The sequence below is a fragment of the Staurois parvus genome, unplaced genomic scaffold (genome assembly GCF_062004578.1).
Source record: "Staurois parvus isolate SC_StPar_1 unplaced genomic scaffold, SC_StPar_1.0 ptg001214l, whole genome shotgun sequence".
NCBI classification, from domain to species: domain Eukaryota; kingdom Metazoa; phylum Chordata; class Amphibia; order Anura; family Ranidae; genus Staurois; species Staurois parvus.
This window is the reverse complement of record NW_028319010.1, coordinates 120,610-135,378: the sequence shown is the minus strand read 5'-3', so window position 1 is coordinate 135,378 and position 14,769 is coordinate 120,610. Positions and strand designations below refer to the sequence as shown.

Sequence of the window (14,769 nt, the reverse complement as noted above, 5' to 3'; positions counted from 1 at the left end):
TTCGAACAACCAAGCCTTCAATTTACCTCATATTGCTACAGAGAAGAATTTTCGTGGCTGGGAATCTTCTTCTCTTTCCAGGTCACGGCTCATGTTCATTTCTTTGTATTTCTCCCATGATTTTCCCATCATTGATTAGAAATTTAGTTTTTTAAAAAATTTCTGACATGCCCAATCATTCAAATTTGATGGCCCCATGAAAGTTGGCAGATGCTGCGGCCCCCAGGAGGTATGAGTAGCCAAAAGTGGGCTTAGTTTACCAGATGCTACCTATAGTGGAAATATAAAGTGATCATTTTCATTCAGCATATATGTGGAGCTAATATTTACTTGAAATCGCTTAAGCAACAGTTGTTATTTCACCTCTTAGATTGTAAATATTATTCATGAAGATGATGATAATAAAGAAATGTAATCTCCAAACACGGAAAGGTTTCTTCACAGTAAGAGCTGTGAAAATGTGGAATAGACTCCCTCAAGAGTTGGTTGTGGCCAGCTCAGTGGATTGTTTCAAAAAAGTCCTGGATTCTTTCTTAGATACACAGAATATAACTGGATATAACATTTATAGGTAAAGTTGATCCAGGGAATATCCGATTGCCTCTCGGGGGATCAGGAAGGAATTTTTTTTCCCAGCAGGAGCAAATTGGATCATGCTTTGCTGAGTTTTTTTGTCTTCTTCTGGATCAACTGTGGGTGTAGGATTATAACTTTTTTTTTTAATGGTTGTACTGGATGAACTTTTGTCTTTTTTCAGCCAGACTAACTATGTAACTATGAATGCAGAAGTAGCAGCCTTTTTTAAACGTTGACTTTCCTAATAATGTCAAATGTTGTGCGTTTCTTATGCAATGCTGTCTGCTCCCTCAACCAATGACCTTTTGCTCCAGCCCTGCCCAGTACATCTCACTGTTTCTCTAGCCAATAACTTATAACTTAAAGCGGAGTTCCACTCACGCTGTCAAAAAATAAAAGTCATCATCTACAAAAACTGTAGCTGCTGACTTTTAAAAAACAGCCACTTACCTGCCCCTCGGTCCCGCGTTGTGTCCCCTGCAGCCCGTTTCACCGGCCGTCCTGTATACCAGGAGGCCGGCACCTTCAGCGTGGGCACCCGGCTGTGGTAGCTTGCGGCTTCACAGTCGGGTACCCACTACGCATGCGCAAGTAGCACTGCGCTTTATGAATGGTCCTGTAGTCTTCTAGGACCTGTCATGTGTCCCAAAAGACTACAGGAAGGGAGGACACCTTCCACTTCCTATCGCCTAGGCGATAGGACCGGTAGTGGGAGCGTGTACCTGTCAAATTCGGGTACCCACTCCCCCCCGCCCCCCAAAGGTGCCAATCCTTAATGGAGAACGGGGGAGCAGTCCTTAAAGCGGAACTTCCCCTTTTGGGTGGAGCTCTGCTTTAAGGAACCCACTGCATCACAGGAGAACACCTAGTCAGGTTTAAGAACGGAATAGCTTCAGTTACCTAGGAGCCATGTTATCAAGTATACATGCTCAGGTGTTTGAGGCAAAGAGCGATTGGCGTACTGTTTCAACATGCCGCATGGTTTGGTGGACTCATTGAGTATTTACTAAAATTGGTGCACTCTGTGAATTTACTGAATCTGGTGCAGCTGTGCATGGTAGCCACTCAGCTTCTAAATTCAGCTTCTTCAATTAGGTTTGGCATTACAACCTGGAAGCTGATTGGTTTCTATGCAGAGCTGCACCAGATTTTGCACGCTCTTGTTTTAGTAAATAACCCCAACTGTAGGTTGGAGAGACACAAAGAGCAGGACGAAACCTACAGGCAGGTGCTCTGGGCAGACAGCAGACAACAGCAGGATTAGGAAAGAATAGGTATAAGACAGAGCTCCAAAACAGTCCTAATCAAGTGAACAATTGTGAGTAGTGCACACAGTATTGGGTCAAACACAACCTGTTGATCAGGCACAAGCTGAATGTCCAACAGTATATTTAAGAAATCCTGATTGTGGCAGGTGTGCACTGCAGCAAGACCTGAGCTGCAGTGCTGAGTAATGACCAGCCGATGGCAAAGGTTCAAGGGTTACCATTACACAAGGTGGACATGTGCTAGGTAAGGGGGACCAAGGGGAAAAACAATGTAAGTGGAAACTCTGGGCACTAAACAACTCTATTTTCATATGGAATTCGATATTTATAGTAGTTGTGTGGAAAAAGGAAATAGCTAGGCCGGCCATAAATGTAATATTCTCCTCTCATCTCAATGACGGAAGGGGATAGATATCTCTAGATTACCATATTTTTTTTTCAGGTGGTACTTTAAGGCTGTTGGAAGGAAAGAAGCGGAACGACAGCTGCTGTCACCTGAGAATCAGATTGGAGCCTTCATGATACGGGACAGCGAGACTATGAAAGGTGAATGAATGATGCATTGAGGAATTCACTCAGTACTCCTCTTTCCTCATATTAGATCAAGTATTGGACTTGCTTCCAGACGCTTTGAGAATAAGGACAATTTTCAAAAGTTGGGCCCCTCTCCCATCTATCAGAGATGCAATGAGGTGCTATTACTATCACCAATCCCCAAACCCATGGCTCCACTCCTGACTTGCGCCTTTCATCCTACATGGATGACCCAGGCGCTGGCTACCACAGCCCATTTCCACTTTCAATCCCCACTTGTGAGCAAGTCGAGGAAGGTGGTTTTGGGTGGAGGCATCGATGTATGCAATTTAAAGCCGTTTATAACTCTGCCCCAAATTACATCACCAATCTCGTCTCCAAATATCACCTAAACCGTCCTCTCTGCTTCTTGCACAACCTCCTGCTCTCTAGCTCCCTTGTCTCCTCCTCTCTAGCTCCCTTGTCTCCTCCTCCCATGCTCGTCTCCAGGACTTCTCCAGAGCTTCCCCCATCCTCTGGAACTCTCTACCCCAATTTATCAGACTATCGCCTACTCTGCTCACTAGGCGATCTCTGAAAACCTATTTCTTCAGTGAAGCCTATCCCGCCCTCAGCTAATAATGGAATCTTCTGCTCCTCCTACCAGTCCATCCCCCACAGATACTACCTTTTGTACCACTAGCCCCTCCCTCTTAGATTGTAAGCTCCCAGGAGCAGGGCCCCCCTAACCCTCTTGTATTGAACTGTATTGTTGCTGTATTGTCTCCCGTTATATTGTAAAGTGCTGAGCAAACTGTTGGCGCCATATAAATCCTGTATAATAATATATAATACTCCTCCTACCAGTCCATCCCCCACAGTTATTAACTCTTGTACCACTAGCCCCTCCTTTTTAGATGGTAAGCTCCCAGGATCAGGGCCCCCCTAACCCTCTAGTATTGAACTGTGTTGTTGGTGTACTGTCTCCCGTTATATTGTAAAGTGGTGAGCAAACTGTTGGCGCTGTAGAAATCCTGTATAATAATAATAGTAATAATTTTTTTGCCGAATTAAATACAGAAAAAAGAGCTTAGTTATGGAGTTCGGCTTATATTTATTAAATACTTTTAGCTATCACCAGTTATTTGATATCCTCTTCTTTGTTTTTCAGGTTGCTACTCGCTATCTGTCAGAGATTTCAACCCTCAGACTGGAAACGCAGTTAAACATTACAAGATTCGCACCTTGGACGATGGCGGATTTTATGTTTCTCCAAGGAGAACTTTCAAAACGTTGCACGACCTGGTCCACTACTACCAGAGTAAGATCCAAAACCGTGTTCATCTTTTATTAGTACAAAAACGGAGTTCTGTTAAGATACAACAAAACAGATCCCCCAGGGTTTCTGGGAAAATGGGAGAAGGAACTGGGAGTAGAAATTGACCCACAGCAAAGGAATATTGTTTCCAAATTAACACATAAGGTGATAAATATGCGTACAGTGGAAATAAACTACAAATGTATAGCTAGATGGTATATAACACCAAAGGTAGTACAGAAGCAGCAAGTAGAAATTTCCCCCTTGTGCTGGAGAGGATGCGGAAAAGGAGGCACAATGGCACACATATGGTGGAGTTGCCCAAAAATACAAAACTATTGGAGGGAAATAACCCAACTTATGCAGGAAATATGCGAGATAACCTTTCAGAGAGACCCATGGAAGTGTCTATTCTATTATTTTGAGCCCTCATTGGAACTACATAAAAAGAAAGTATTATACCATTTAATTAGCGCGGCAAAGGCTTAATTCCCAAGTACTGGTGAGTTAGTAGAGGACTAAAAATGTCCGGTGCTTATCTGTTCCTGTCCTAATTTATGACGCTAGCTTTGGAATGTGCGCACACTGGAAGAGACTCACGCTGACACACAAGTTCAGTCTATGAATACTTCTAGTTTATTGTAATGAGAAAGTGAACTTATATATGCAGAATGACGCGAGAGTCATGTGACAATAGCATAAACATTATATTAGTCTTTGATTGGTCATTTCCACACGAAAACAATCTCCGTCATGGTATAGGTGTGATCTTCTTCCATCTTATCTTATAGAGAGAAAAACATTCTTTTGTCTTCCAAATCACACGGTGGGAGGGGGTCTGTGTGTGTGAGCAGACATTTCTTAAGCAAGGATTTCTTATAGTACCAGAAAGCCCAGCAGGCAGAAAATATTCACACAACATATGTATTAAAGTATAAAAGTAAATATTTATAAAACTTATAGAAATAGCGTATATATATATATATTCAATAGGAAACGAAATAGGCATTTTACCAAATCCATCACACTGGCAGGGGACCGATGCACCAAAAATCGGAGACTGGATAGATAGAGTGGAGGGTATCTTTAGAATGGAGGAATTGTACCATAGGGAAGAGGATAAAATGGAAACATTTAGAAACATATGGTGCAGTTGGATAAAATTCAAAACCTCGGAAACATATACAGAATTGATTAGAGTAAAGGGGGGAGTCTAGAAACTTGAAGAGAGGTACTATGGTAAATTCATGTAAGAGAAGAATTTGATGGAGACAGATAGGTATGAATGAAGAATTAGACAGGGAGGAAGGATGTGGATGGGGGGAGGGGTAGAGGGGGAGAGGGAGGAGGGGGGAGAGGGAGGAGGGGGGGGAGGGATATGAGAAATGTTTGGGGTTATTGGAGTATATATGAAATATTTTTATAACTGATGATTTGTTTCCATTTTGTGTAATAATCAAATAAAAATTTTAATAAAAAAGATAATACAAAACCATCCTACTTTTGGGTGGAGTGGTATATTATTTGCAAATAATTTATTTTGATTTATGTGTTTTTAGAGTACTGTGTTACTCATCTGAAACCTCTTTGTTATGTCAGTATTTCCTTTTGTTTCCTCTTTTTTTACCCTTACTGTTTTTTTTGTAGACAACTTGGATGGCTTGTGCCAGAAACTCACTACAGCGTGCAAATCCTCTCGTCCAGAGAAGCCGTGGGAGAAGGATGCCTGGGAAGTATCGAGAGATTCGCTGAATTTGGAAAAGAAGCTCGGTGCTGGGCAGTTTGGCGATGTTTGGTTGGGTAAGCCATACATTTCTTTTGCTGCTTGAAAAGTCAAAAGACAAAAAAAAACTCCAATAACAAGCTGTACTGTCTACATCTGCGATTCCGAAACTGTTCTTGAGATTCATCGATCGTGCAGATTTTCTAGGTAACCGCACACATGAGCAGTAGAGCCACCTGTATGGATCGCCAATAAACATGACCTGTTGGTGACATTTGGGAAATTGCAGGCCATAGACGGGTCGAAAATAGGCCGATTTCTCGGCCGGAAAAAAAATCTGACGATTTTCGCACCGTTAGTGGGTTAATTGGTTGGCCGTTTTTTGGGGCTTTTTGCACATTTTTTTTATCGGGCATGTTGGAAAATTTACGGCCGATTTTGACAAACGGACGATTTTCCCAGCAATGATGGGCAAATCGACCGATCGTTTTACCGATAAAAAATCTGCGCATGAGCCGTGACCTGCAAGAAGAAGAAAAAGAAGAAGAAAAAGAAGAAGAATTCCAGTCCGCTATTATATTTTATATGAAAGTCTTGCGGTTGCAACAATGTATCCATTTGTATCCAAATAAAAACATCTGTATCCGAAATGGATACATTGTTGCAACCGCATGACTTTCATATAAAATATAATAGCGGACTGGAATTCTTCTTCTTCTTCTTTTATTCTTATGTATTGCTCCCCTTTGTGCTCCCCTGTCTCTGCAAGGGACAGGAGTAATTATGGGGTTAAATGCCGGCCATAGACGGGACGAAAATCGGCAGATTTTTTTTACCGTTGGTGGTAACATCGGCCGATCGAATGACTGATTTTTAGTTTGTTTGTTTTTTAAGAGGCCGATTTTCAGCCCATCTATGGCCTGCATAAGGCTGTCGGGACTTGCAATTCATTTATTCACAGAAGTCCATGAATGAATGTCACAGTACGGGGAGATTTGGAAGCACAACACCCTTTTTTGGGGAAAGGTTACTGCTTATGGTTCCCATTTTATAAAGGTCATGCGGATATGAAATAATTAAAAAATAAAAAATATGAGCTACTTCCTTTTTTTTTCAGCATGTGAATGGTGGGGACAGACGCACACACAACCGCTGCAGGACAGGCAGGGAATCAAATGATTCTGGGCGTCCGTTTTAGGAGATCGGCTGATTTTCATGAAGTATTAGCATTCTTCACAGCCTCAGAGACAAAGGCACACTTGTTTATAAATAATATTTAGACGTAAACCATTCTGCCATCAGAAACTATAGAAAAGTTATTTTCCTTAGAGTTTACATACATTTTAATGCAGAATTTCTTCTAACAATGAACTCTTATTTGCTCCGTTTTGGTCTGTTAAATATACCATTGAAAGCTATTTGTCATATTTAGTCAGTATTTGCAAAAATACCAGTTGGCCTAAAATAGAGTGCTGTCTTTCACTTTGCAGTCCTTTCTCTAGCATTGGCTCAGCCCATCTAACCTATGTGAACAACAGAACATCTCCTTCTCTTGGTATGGAAATTAGGAGAGGGGAGGTGTGTTGTAGATCTATCCTAGGGTTCCAATGCTGTTGCTTTATACAGTAGATATAGTAGAGAGAAAGCGTTGTCACCCTAGGACAGGATGTGTGTTGCTGGCAGGGTCACTAGGTGAAAATAAAGGGGGGGGGGAAGCTTAAAATTAGAAAACAAATGCAGCTACTACAACTAAGGACTGGCAAGCTGCAATATATTAGGTTTTTGTTCTTGAGTTTGAATACGCTTTAACAACTTGCCCTTGACAGCAGGGGTGGACTGACAACTCATGGGGCCCCCGGGCAATAGGGGATCATGGGGCCCCTGTGTCCTTGCCCGAACTCAAAAAAGCCTATGAAAAAGGTACCAGGGGCATCTCATGGGGCCCCCTACTGACCCTGGGCCCTCGGGCAGTGCCCGAGTTTCCAAATGGTCAGTCCGCCCCTGTTTTGCAGTTGCAGGACGAGGAATGCGTTCAGTTAGGTGTTTTTAAATGGGGTACAAATAGATTCCATAAATGATTTAGCCAATAACGCTCAACCACTCGCCCTCCAGAGGATTTACCCCCTTCCTGACCAGGCCATTTTTTGTGCTATGGCGCTACGTAACTTTAACTGACAATTGCGCGGTCATGCAACGCTGCATCCAAATGAAAGTTATGTCCTTTTTCCCCACAAATAGAGCTTTCTTTTAGTGGAATTTGATCACCTGTGCGTTTTAATTTTTTGCGCTATAAATAAAAAAAGACCGGCAATTTTGAAAAAAAAAAACAATATTTTTTACTTTTTGCTATAAAATACATCCAATAAAAAAATTAATTACAAATCAAATTTCTTAGTAAATTTAGGCCAAAATGTATTCAGCTCCATGTCTTTGCAAAAAAATTTCCCAATACATGTAAATTAATTGGTTTACCTGAAAGTTTTTTCCAATAGCGGGACTGCGGTGGGCATTCTGACACTGGGCGGAACTGACTAACTGCCACTGACATCCCAATGACACTAATACAGTGATTAGTGCTACTAAAAAGCACTGACACTGTACTATTGACACTGGGCAGAAAGGGGTTAACATCTGGGGAGATCAAAGGGTTAACTATGTGCTGTTTTACATGATGTGCTGTGTGTTTTACTTGGGAAACATGATGCTGTGTATTTTTCTGCTGAGCAGTGATACTTGGCGGTCACCGGGCGCTGGCGGTGATCAATTTCTGTAGCCGCCACTGGCGGCGCGGGTAGGGCAGCGGGCGTGCCACCTACCCGGAAATGTAAAATCACGTATATACGTGATTTTGCGCAGTCCTGCCGCCCTGTAGCTGTAGTTCTGCTATAGGGCAGTTGGGAAGCGGTTAAGAAAGGGAAGAAGTAAATTGCACCACCTTCCTGTTAAACACCCCCGGTCACATCAAAGCCGATTTTGAAATCGTGCGCCTTACAGTGAAGTCGCATGATTTCAAAATCAGGTGACCTGCCGATTTCAGTTGCGATTTGCAAGACATCTGACACAGATGTGTATGCAAATCGCAACAAAAGTAGTGCATGTACTACTTTAGAAATCGGTGTGGCTCCGACCAAGTCGGAACCGCACCGATGTGACCGCTCTAATAGTGAACAATAGGGTGCGACTTGGCATATGATTTGCAAGTCGCCTGGCAAGCAGATCACGTGCCAAATTGCATCCGATGTGACCAGGGTCTTACGGCCCATACCCTTGATAAGAAAATCATACGAGCGATCGTGTGATAATCTGATCATTAGTATACATCTTTTGACAGCCGATCATGACAGTTCATGCGACAATAACTGAAGCGACAAATGGAAAAAATTTTCTCGCACAAATTCATTTTCTGGGCTTTCTTCCTGACCTAGGCTGTATCTTGCCCCAGGCTGCTACCCTCTAACTTTCCTCTCCACTTCCTCCCTCATTTAGCCACATACAACGGGCACACTCAGGTGGCAGTGAAGACGATGAAACCAGGAAGCATGTCTCCGGAGGCCTTCCTGGAAGAGGCAAACATGATGAAAACATTGCAGCACGAGCGCCTGGTGCGTTTGCACGCTGTGGTGACGCAGGGGGAGCCCATATTTATCATCACCGAGTACATGCAAAAGGGCAGCTTGCTGGATTTTCTGAAGAGCGACGAAGGCAATTCTCTCAAGGTGCCACAACTTATTGACTTTTCCGCCCAGGTAAGACGCCAGGGATTAAGGAAAGTTTTTTGATGTGCAGTCTGCTTAAAATTTATACCAGTAGTCTCCCCGTTTGTTCATTGTCGGGTTATAATTCGATTGTGTTTCACTCATTGACACTTTGGTCCCGTTATATATCCAAATTAGGTCTTATTTCCTCTGTCCCTCCGGGGTCGACCTTTTCAGGGACCCAAATTAGAAATCACTTTCGGTCCCTGAGACGGCCCTTAACCACTTCCTGTCCGGCCGCTGTATATAAACGCCTGGACGAGGGCAATGCAGGGGCGGGTTGCCGTTTATAAACGGCGCCCACCATTTTGGATTGTGCGTGCTCCCTGGGAGTGCGTGGCACCGCAATCCAGTGGAACACCGATCGCTGTACAGGACCTCTGTGTGAGGTCCTGATCATGTGATCACTGATTGGCCAAACAGTGATCACATGAATAGGTGTAAGCAAGATGACATAATTGCTTACTACGTGTGAAATCTGTGAATGATCACAGAGATCACATGGTACAGGGCTATCCACAACAGCCTTGTACCATGTGACAAGCTCTGACAAATCAGAATGCCTTTATGGGTGTAAAAGCAATCAATGTAAAAAAAAAAAAAAAAAAACTATGGTGACACTGTACTACTGGGGTGACAGTATGTTAAAAAAAAACCAAAACATTAATAATAATATAAACAAATAAAATACAAATGTAAAAAATTTTTTGAAAAATTATAATTTTTGGTTATAAACTAATTTGGGTTATTTTTTTTAACTAATAAGATAACTGAATACATTTTGGCCAAGAATTTATGAAGAAAGATTATTTATTTGCAAAATTTTATAAGAAAAACACTTTATTTCAGAAATTTTGGACTTTTTCATTTACTGTATATAGCAAAAAAAAAAAAATCCCACTGGTGAATAAATACCACAAAAATAAAGTGTACAATCTAAGGTCTCTAACCCTCAAGGGGTGTACAATCTAAGGTCCCAAACCCTCAAGGGGCGTACAATCTAAGGTCCCTAACCCTCAAGGGGCGTACAATCTAAGGACTCTAACCCTCAAGGGGCGTACAATCTAAGGTCCCTAACCCTCAAGGGGCGTACAATCTAAGGTCCCTAACCCTCAAGGGGCGTACAATCTAAGGTCCCTAACCCTCAAGGGGTGTACAATCTAAGGACTCTAACCCTCAAGGGGCGTACAATCTAAGGTCTCTAACCCTCAAGGGGCGTACAATCTAAGGTCCCTAACCCTCAAGGGGCGTACAATCTAAGGACCCTAACCCTCATGGGGTGTACAATCTAAGGTCCCTAACCCTCAAGGGGCGTACAATCTAAGGTCCCTAACCCTCAAGGGGCGTACAATCTAAGGTCCCTAACCCTCAAGGGGCGTACAATCTAAGGTTCCTAACCCTCAAGGGGCGTACAATCTAAGGTCCCTAACCCTCAAGGGGCGTACAATCTAAGGTTCCTAACCCTCAAGGGGCGTACAATCTAAGGTTCCTAACCCTCAAGGGGTGTACAATCTAAGGTCCCTAACCCTCAAGGGGCGTACAATCTAAGGTCCCTAACCCCAAACAAGAGAGAGTTTTTTTTAAATAATTTGAACCATTTTTTTCTCTCTATACAAGTCAGAGCAGCTCAAAGGACCTCAAAAGCAGGTCAGAAGAAACTCACAAACATCTGAAATCCGTGTGTGCCTGAACCTGTGCTGTTTCCATAACCTGGCCATGCAATCTAAATTCTTTTCGATTTATCAATACCTATGTAAAGCAACAGTGGCTTAGTGGTTAGCACCCCTGCCTTGGAGTAAATGGGTCAGGGGTTTGATTCCAAACCATGGCGCCTCCTGCATGGAGTTTGCATGTTCTCCCTGTGCTTGCGTGGGTTTCCTCTGGGTATTCTGGTTTCCTCCCACACTCCAAAGACATGCTGGTAGGTTAATTGGCTCCTGTCTAAATTGTTCTAGTTTCATCCCTGGCTATGCGGGATCTCCTGCATGGTGGGGGTTGGGGAAAGACCTGGCAACCTACCCTGTAAAGAGAATTCATGGAAAAAGTCGCTTACGAGTGACGGTCCATGTAATCACCAAGGGTCGAATACGACTGAATGGATAGATAGATGTAGTGCAAGGGCGTGGTTGATTATACATCAAATAAATTGTGTATTGCAATACACAATCAATGATAACATAAATAATGGCTATAAAAGAGTCGGTGTGCAGATTGTGTAATAAAATGATAATAATAGGCAAGCCGAGTTTTACATTTACCTAAAGGGTCAATTCAGTTTATAAACAACAAGGTAAGCCCTTCTCCTACATAGGAAATCTAAAGTAGATGACGACTTTTCTCCTTTTACACAGATTGCAGAAGGAATGGGGTTCATAGAGCAGAAGAACTACATCCACCGCGACTTGCGAGCAGCCAATTGCCTGGTGTCCTCCAGTATGGCATGTAAGATTGCCGACTTTGGTTTGGCCCGTGTGATTGAGGACAGCGAGTATACAGCCAGAGAGGGTGAGTACGCTCCATCTTACAGTATGTACTAATGAATGTACTACCAAAAGTGGTTCTAAAAGAAGAAGGTCTTTTTTAGCTTAAAGGGGAGTTCCACATAAAAGTGAAAGCTCCACTTGTTTGTCTCCTCCCCCCTCCACTGCCATATTTGACACTTTTTTGGGGGGAGCGGATACCTGGTTTTGACAGGTACCTGCTCCCATTTCCGGCTCAGTTTGCTGCGGAGAAGTGAGCCAGAAGTTCGGCCCCCCTCCTTCCTCCCGCAGTCTTCTGGGACACTTCACAGGTCCCAGAAGACTGCCGGACCAATCAGGATGTGCTGTGCGATTCGTGCATGCGCAGTGGGCACCTGGCTGTGAAGCCGCAAACTGTTACAGCCTAGTGCCCACAGTTGAGATGCCTGCGCCGGTGAGAGAAGGGACGGGGCAGGTGAGCACATCGCTGCATCCTGGGACAGGTGAGTGCTTGTTTATGTAGCTGCTGACTTTTAACCCCTTCACACCGGCGCCTCCCGGCCCTTTAAGAGTTTCAGAAGCCGGGAGGCGGGACGGGCGGGTGGGGTTTAGGGTCATGTGACCGCCGTGACGACTCACGGCAGTCAAATGATCGGGAAAGGTCCCGATCGGGACCTTTCCGTGAGTACTGGACATGTGTGCTGGAGGCGCGCAGGGCACACGCTCTCAGCACATATGTCCTTTTTTAATAGAACGCAAATGTGCGGCCGCTCGGGGTCTAGGCCCAGACGCCAGGTGGCCTCACATTTGCGTTCGGCCGGCGTGAAGAGGTTAATAAACACAAAACTGACTGAAACTTCGCTTTAATGCATTTTATGCATTAGGGTAAAAAAATCTGGCCTCAGCTCCCCCACTCAGGTCCTCCTTATAATAACTTCTAGTCCATATTGATCCAGCAATGTGTATGAGAGCAGAGGCTCTCCCAAGTCTCTCTTTCCTCATTAGCTCACAGCAGCCATTAGCTCCTGTTGCTATCAATCACAGCCAGTGAGCTAATGAGGGCAGGAACAAGCCATGCTCTGTGTGTGAATGGGCAAGGTTGCAATGGAAAAGAGTGCGACTTGTGAGCGAGCCTGCTTGAGAGCCCCCATAGAAAGAGGCTTGCTACTGGGGGCAGACGGCAGTGGGGAGGACCCAGGACTGCCGGCGGGGGACCCAAAAAGAAGAGGATTGGGGCTGCTCTAAGCAAAACCATTGCACAGAGCAGGTAAGTATAACATATTTTTTTTTTTTTTTTTTAATAAAAAAAATACAACCTTTAGAATCACGTGTTTAGAATCATAACTGCCAGCCAGCTAGCATTTTCAGAAAGAGGTCATCAATGGTCCTCTGTATCTTTCTCTTTTACAGTCTAATCATGTGATGGATTGTTTTTGTTTTTAAACAGGAGCCAAGTTCCCAATAAAATGGACTTCCCCCGAGGCTGCCAACTACGGCTCCTTCACCATAAAATCCGATGTGTGGTCCTTTGGCATCCTTTTGACTGAGATCATTACCTATGGAAGGACGCCATACCCGGGTGAGGGCGCTGTATTCCCTATACAGGGTCAGCCAGCATGGTAGATGGCATTCATATGAACTTACTACATGGAACAATAGCAGGGACAGTCCAGACCCTCTATTAGACATTTGGCCTGCCTTTGATAAGCCAATCTTAGCTGAGGACTAAGGCAGGCCATAGATGATGCGAAAGAAAATCGCTCGATACCCCTATCAACACAGTCAGTGTTGATGGGGGAATCCCTCTTATGGAGCTATTGTGTTCTCCCGGCAGGGAGGGGGGTGCGGGGAGCTATCCCTACCAGGGGAATGCAGTGATTATTGCTAGCAGCTATAGCTGCTGGCAATAATCGCATGTAAAAATCCAACATGCTGGATCGATCGATGGATCAATTTGGGTACAATCAGCCTGCCCATAGACTGGTCAAATCTCAACCGGGCCATGCTGAACCAACTATTTGAACCATCTAGGGCCATCTTTAATCTGCCTATATACATGACAGCAGGGGCGGACTGACAACTCATGGGGCCCCCGGCAATAGGGGATCATGGGGCCCCTGTGTCCTTGCCCAAAATCAAAAAAGCCTATGAAAAAAGTACCAGGGGCATCTCATGGGGCCCCCTACTGACCCCGGGCCCTCGGGCAGTGCCCGAGTTTCCAAATGGTCAGTCCGCCCCTGCATGACAGACAATCTTGTATTTATTAAAGGCCCCCCCCCTAACCCTGATGGCCTCCGTCTGGACGATCGAATAATATGGGGTGGTTTAAAAGCTTCTTAAGTCACTACCATTCCCACCGAGGTAAGCAACACTGGAAGATGTCACCTGTGCCATTCTTTCCATCTGTAGTCAGAGACAAAAATGTTCCATAGATTAGATTATTACTGTTCAATGAGCACCCAGACATGGCAGCTGCCAGAGGATGCATAGCCAGCTGTCTTCTTATACATATGGGCACCATCAGGCTATGTGCAAATAGATGCTCAGCAGGGAAAGAACCACACGGTGCAGCAACTCAGTTACTAACCTCTTAGATTGTAAATATTATTCATGAAGATGATGATAATAAAGAAACTGTATCTCCAAACACGGAAAGGTTTCTTCACAGTAAGAGCTGTGAAAATGTGGAATAGACTCCCTCAAGAGTTTGTTCTGGCCAGCTCAGTGGATTGCTTTAAAAAAGTCCTGGATTCTTTCTTAGATACACAGAATATAACAGGATACTAACATTTATAGGTAAAGTTGATCCAGGGAATGTCAGGACAGGAGCTGGGAAACGGACAGGCAGGCCTAATAACAATGTAACGCACAGGCTGACGACAACCACCACCCACAGACCGAAGTCCCTCAGGGCGCGGAGTCTAAGTCCCAGGCTGCCCTTCACCAGGGCCCCTGATGGTGGGGATGGACTTGACGCAGCCAGGAACCAGGTCGCGGCCCCCGAGGCACCCCAGCTGCGGTAATGGCCGCCGCCAATGGCGTGTAGCTAGTGGTAAAGACAATAGAGTAGTCGGGCTGGCCGGGTCAACAACAACGAGACAAAACGGTACAGGACAGCAGACGAGAATCACAGGTCACGAGCCGGGTTCAGCAACGG

At 44.3% G+C, this 14,769-nt stretch overlaps 1 protein-coding gene across 2 annotated transcripts in view; it reads left to right on the top strand.

Moving 5' to 3' along the window:
- The window catches only part of LOC149438138 (tyrosine-protein kinase HCK-like), a 55,821-nt gene that overhangs the window by 36,439 nt on the left and 4,613 nt on the right, over positions 1-14,769 (top strand). For both annotated transcript variants that reach the window (XM_089660207.1, XM_089660208.1), the window contains exons 6-11: positions 2,287-2,390; positions 3,529-3,678; positions 5,323-5,475; positions 8,885-9,144; positions 11,505-11,658; positions 13,060-13,191. In XM_089660207.1, coding sequence (XP_089516333.1) covers positions 2,287-2,390; positions 3,529-3,678; positions 5,323-5,475; positions 8,885-9,144; positions 11,505-11,658; positions 13,060-13,191 — 953 coding nt within the window. The remainder of the gene's footprint in view (positions 1-2,286; positions 2,391-3,528; positions 3,679-5,322; positions 5,476-8,884; positions 9,145-11,504; positions 11,659-13,059; positions 13,192-14,769) is intronic.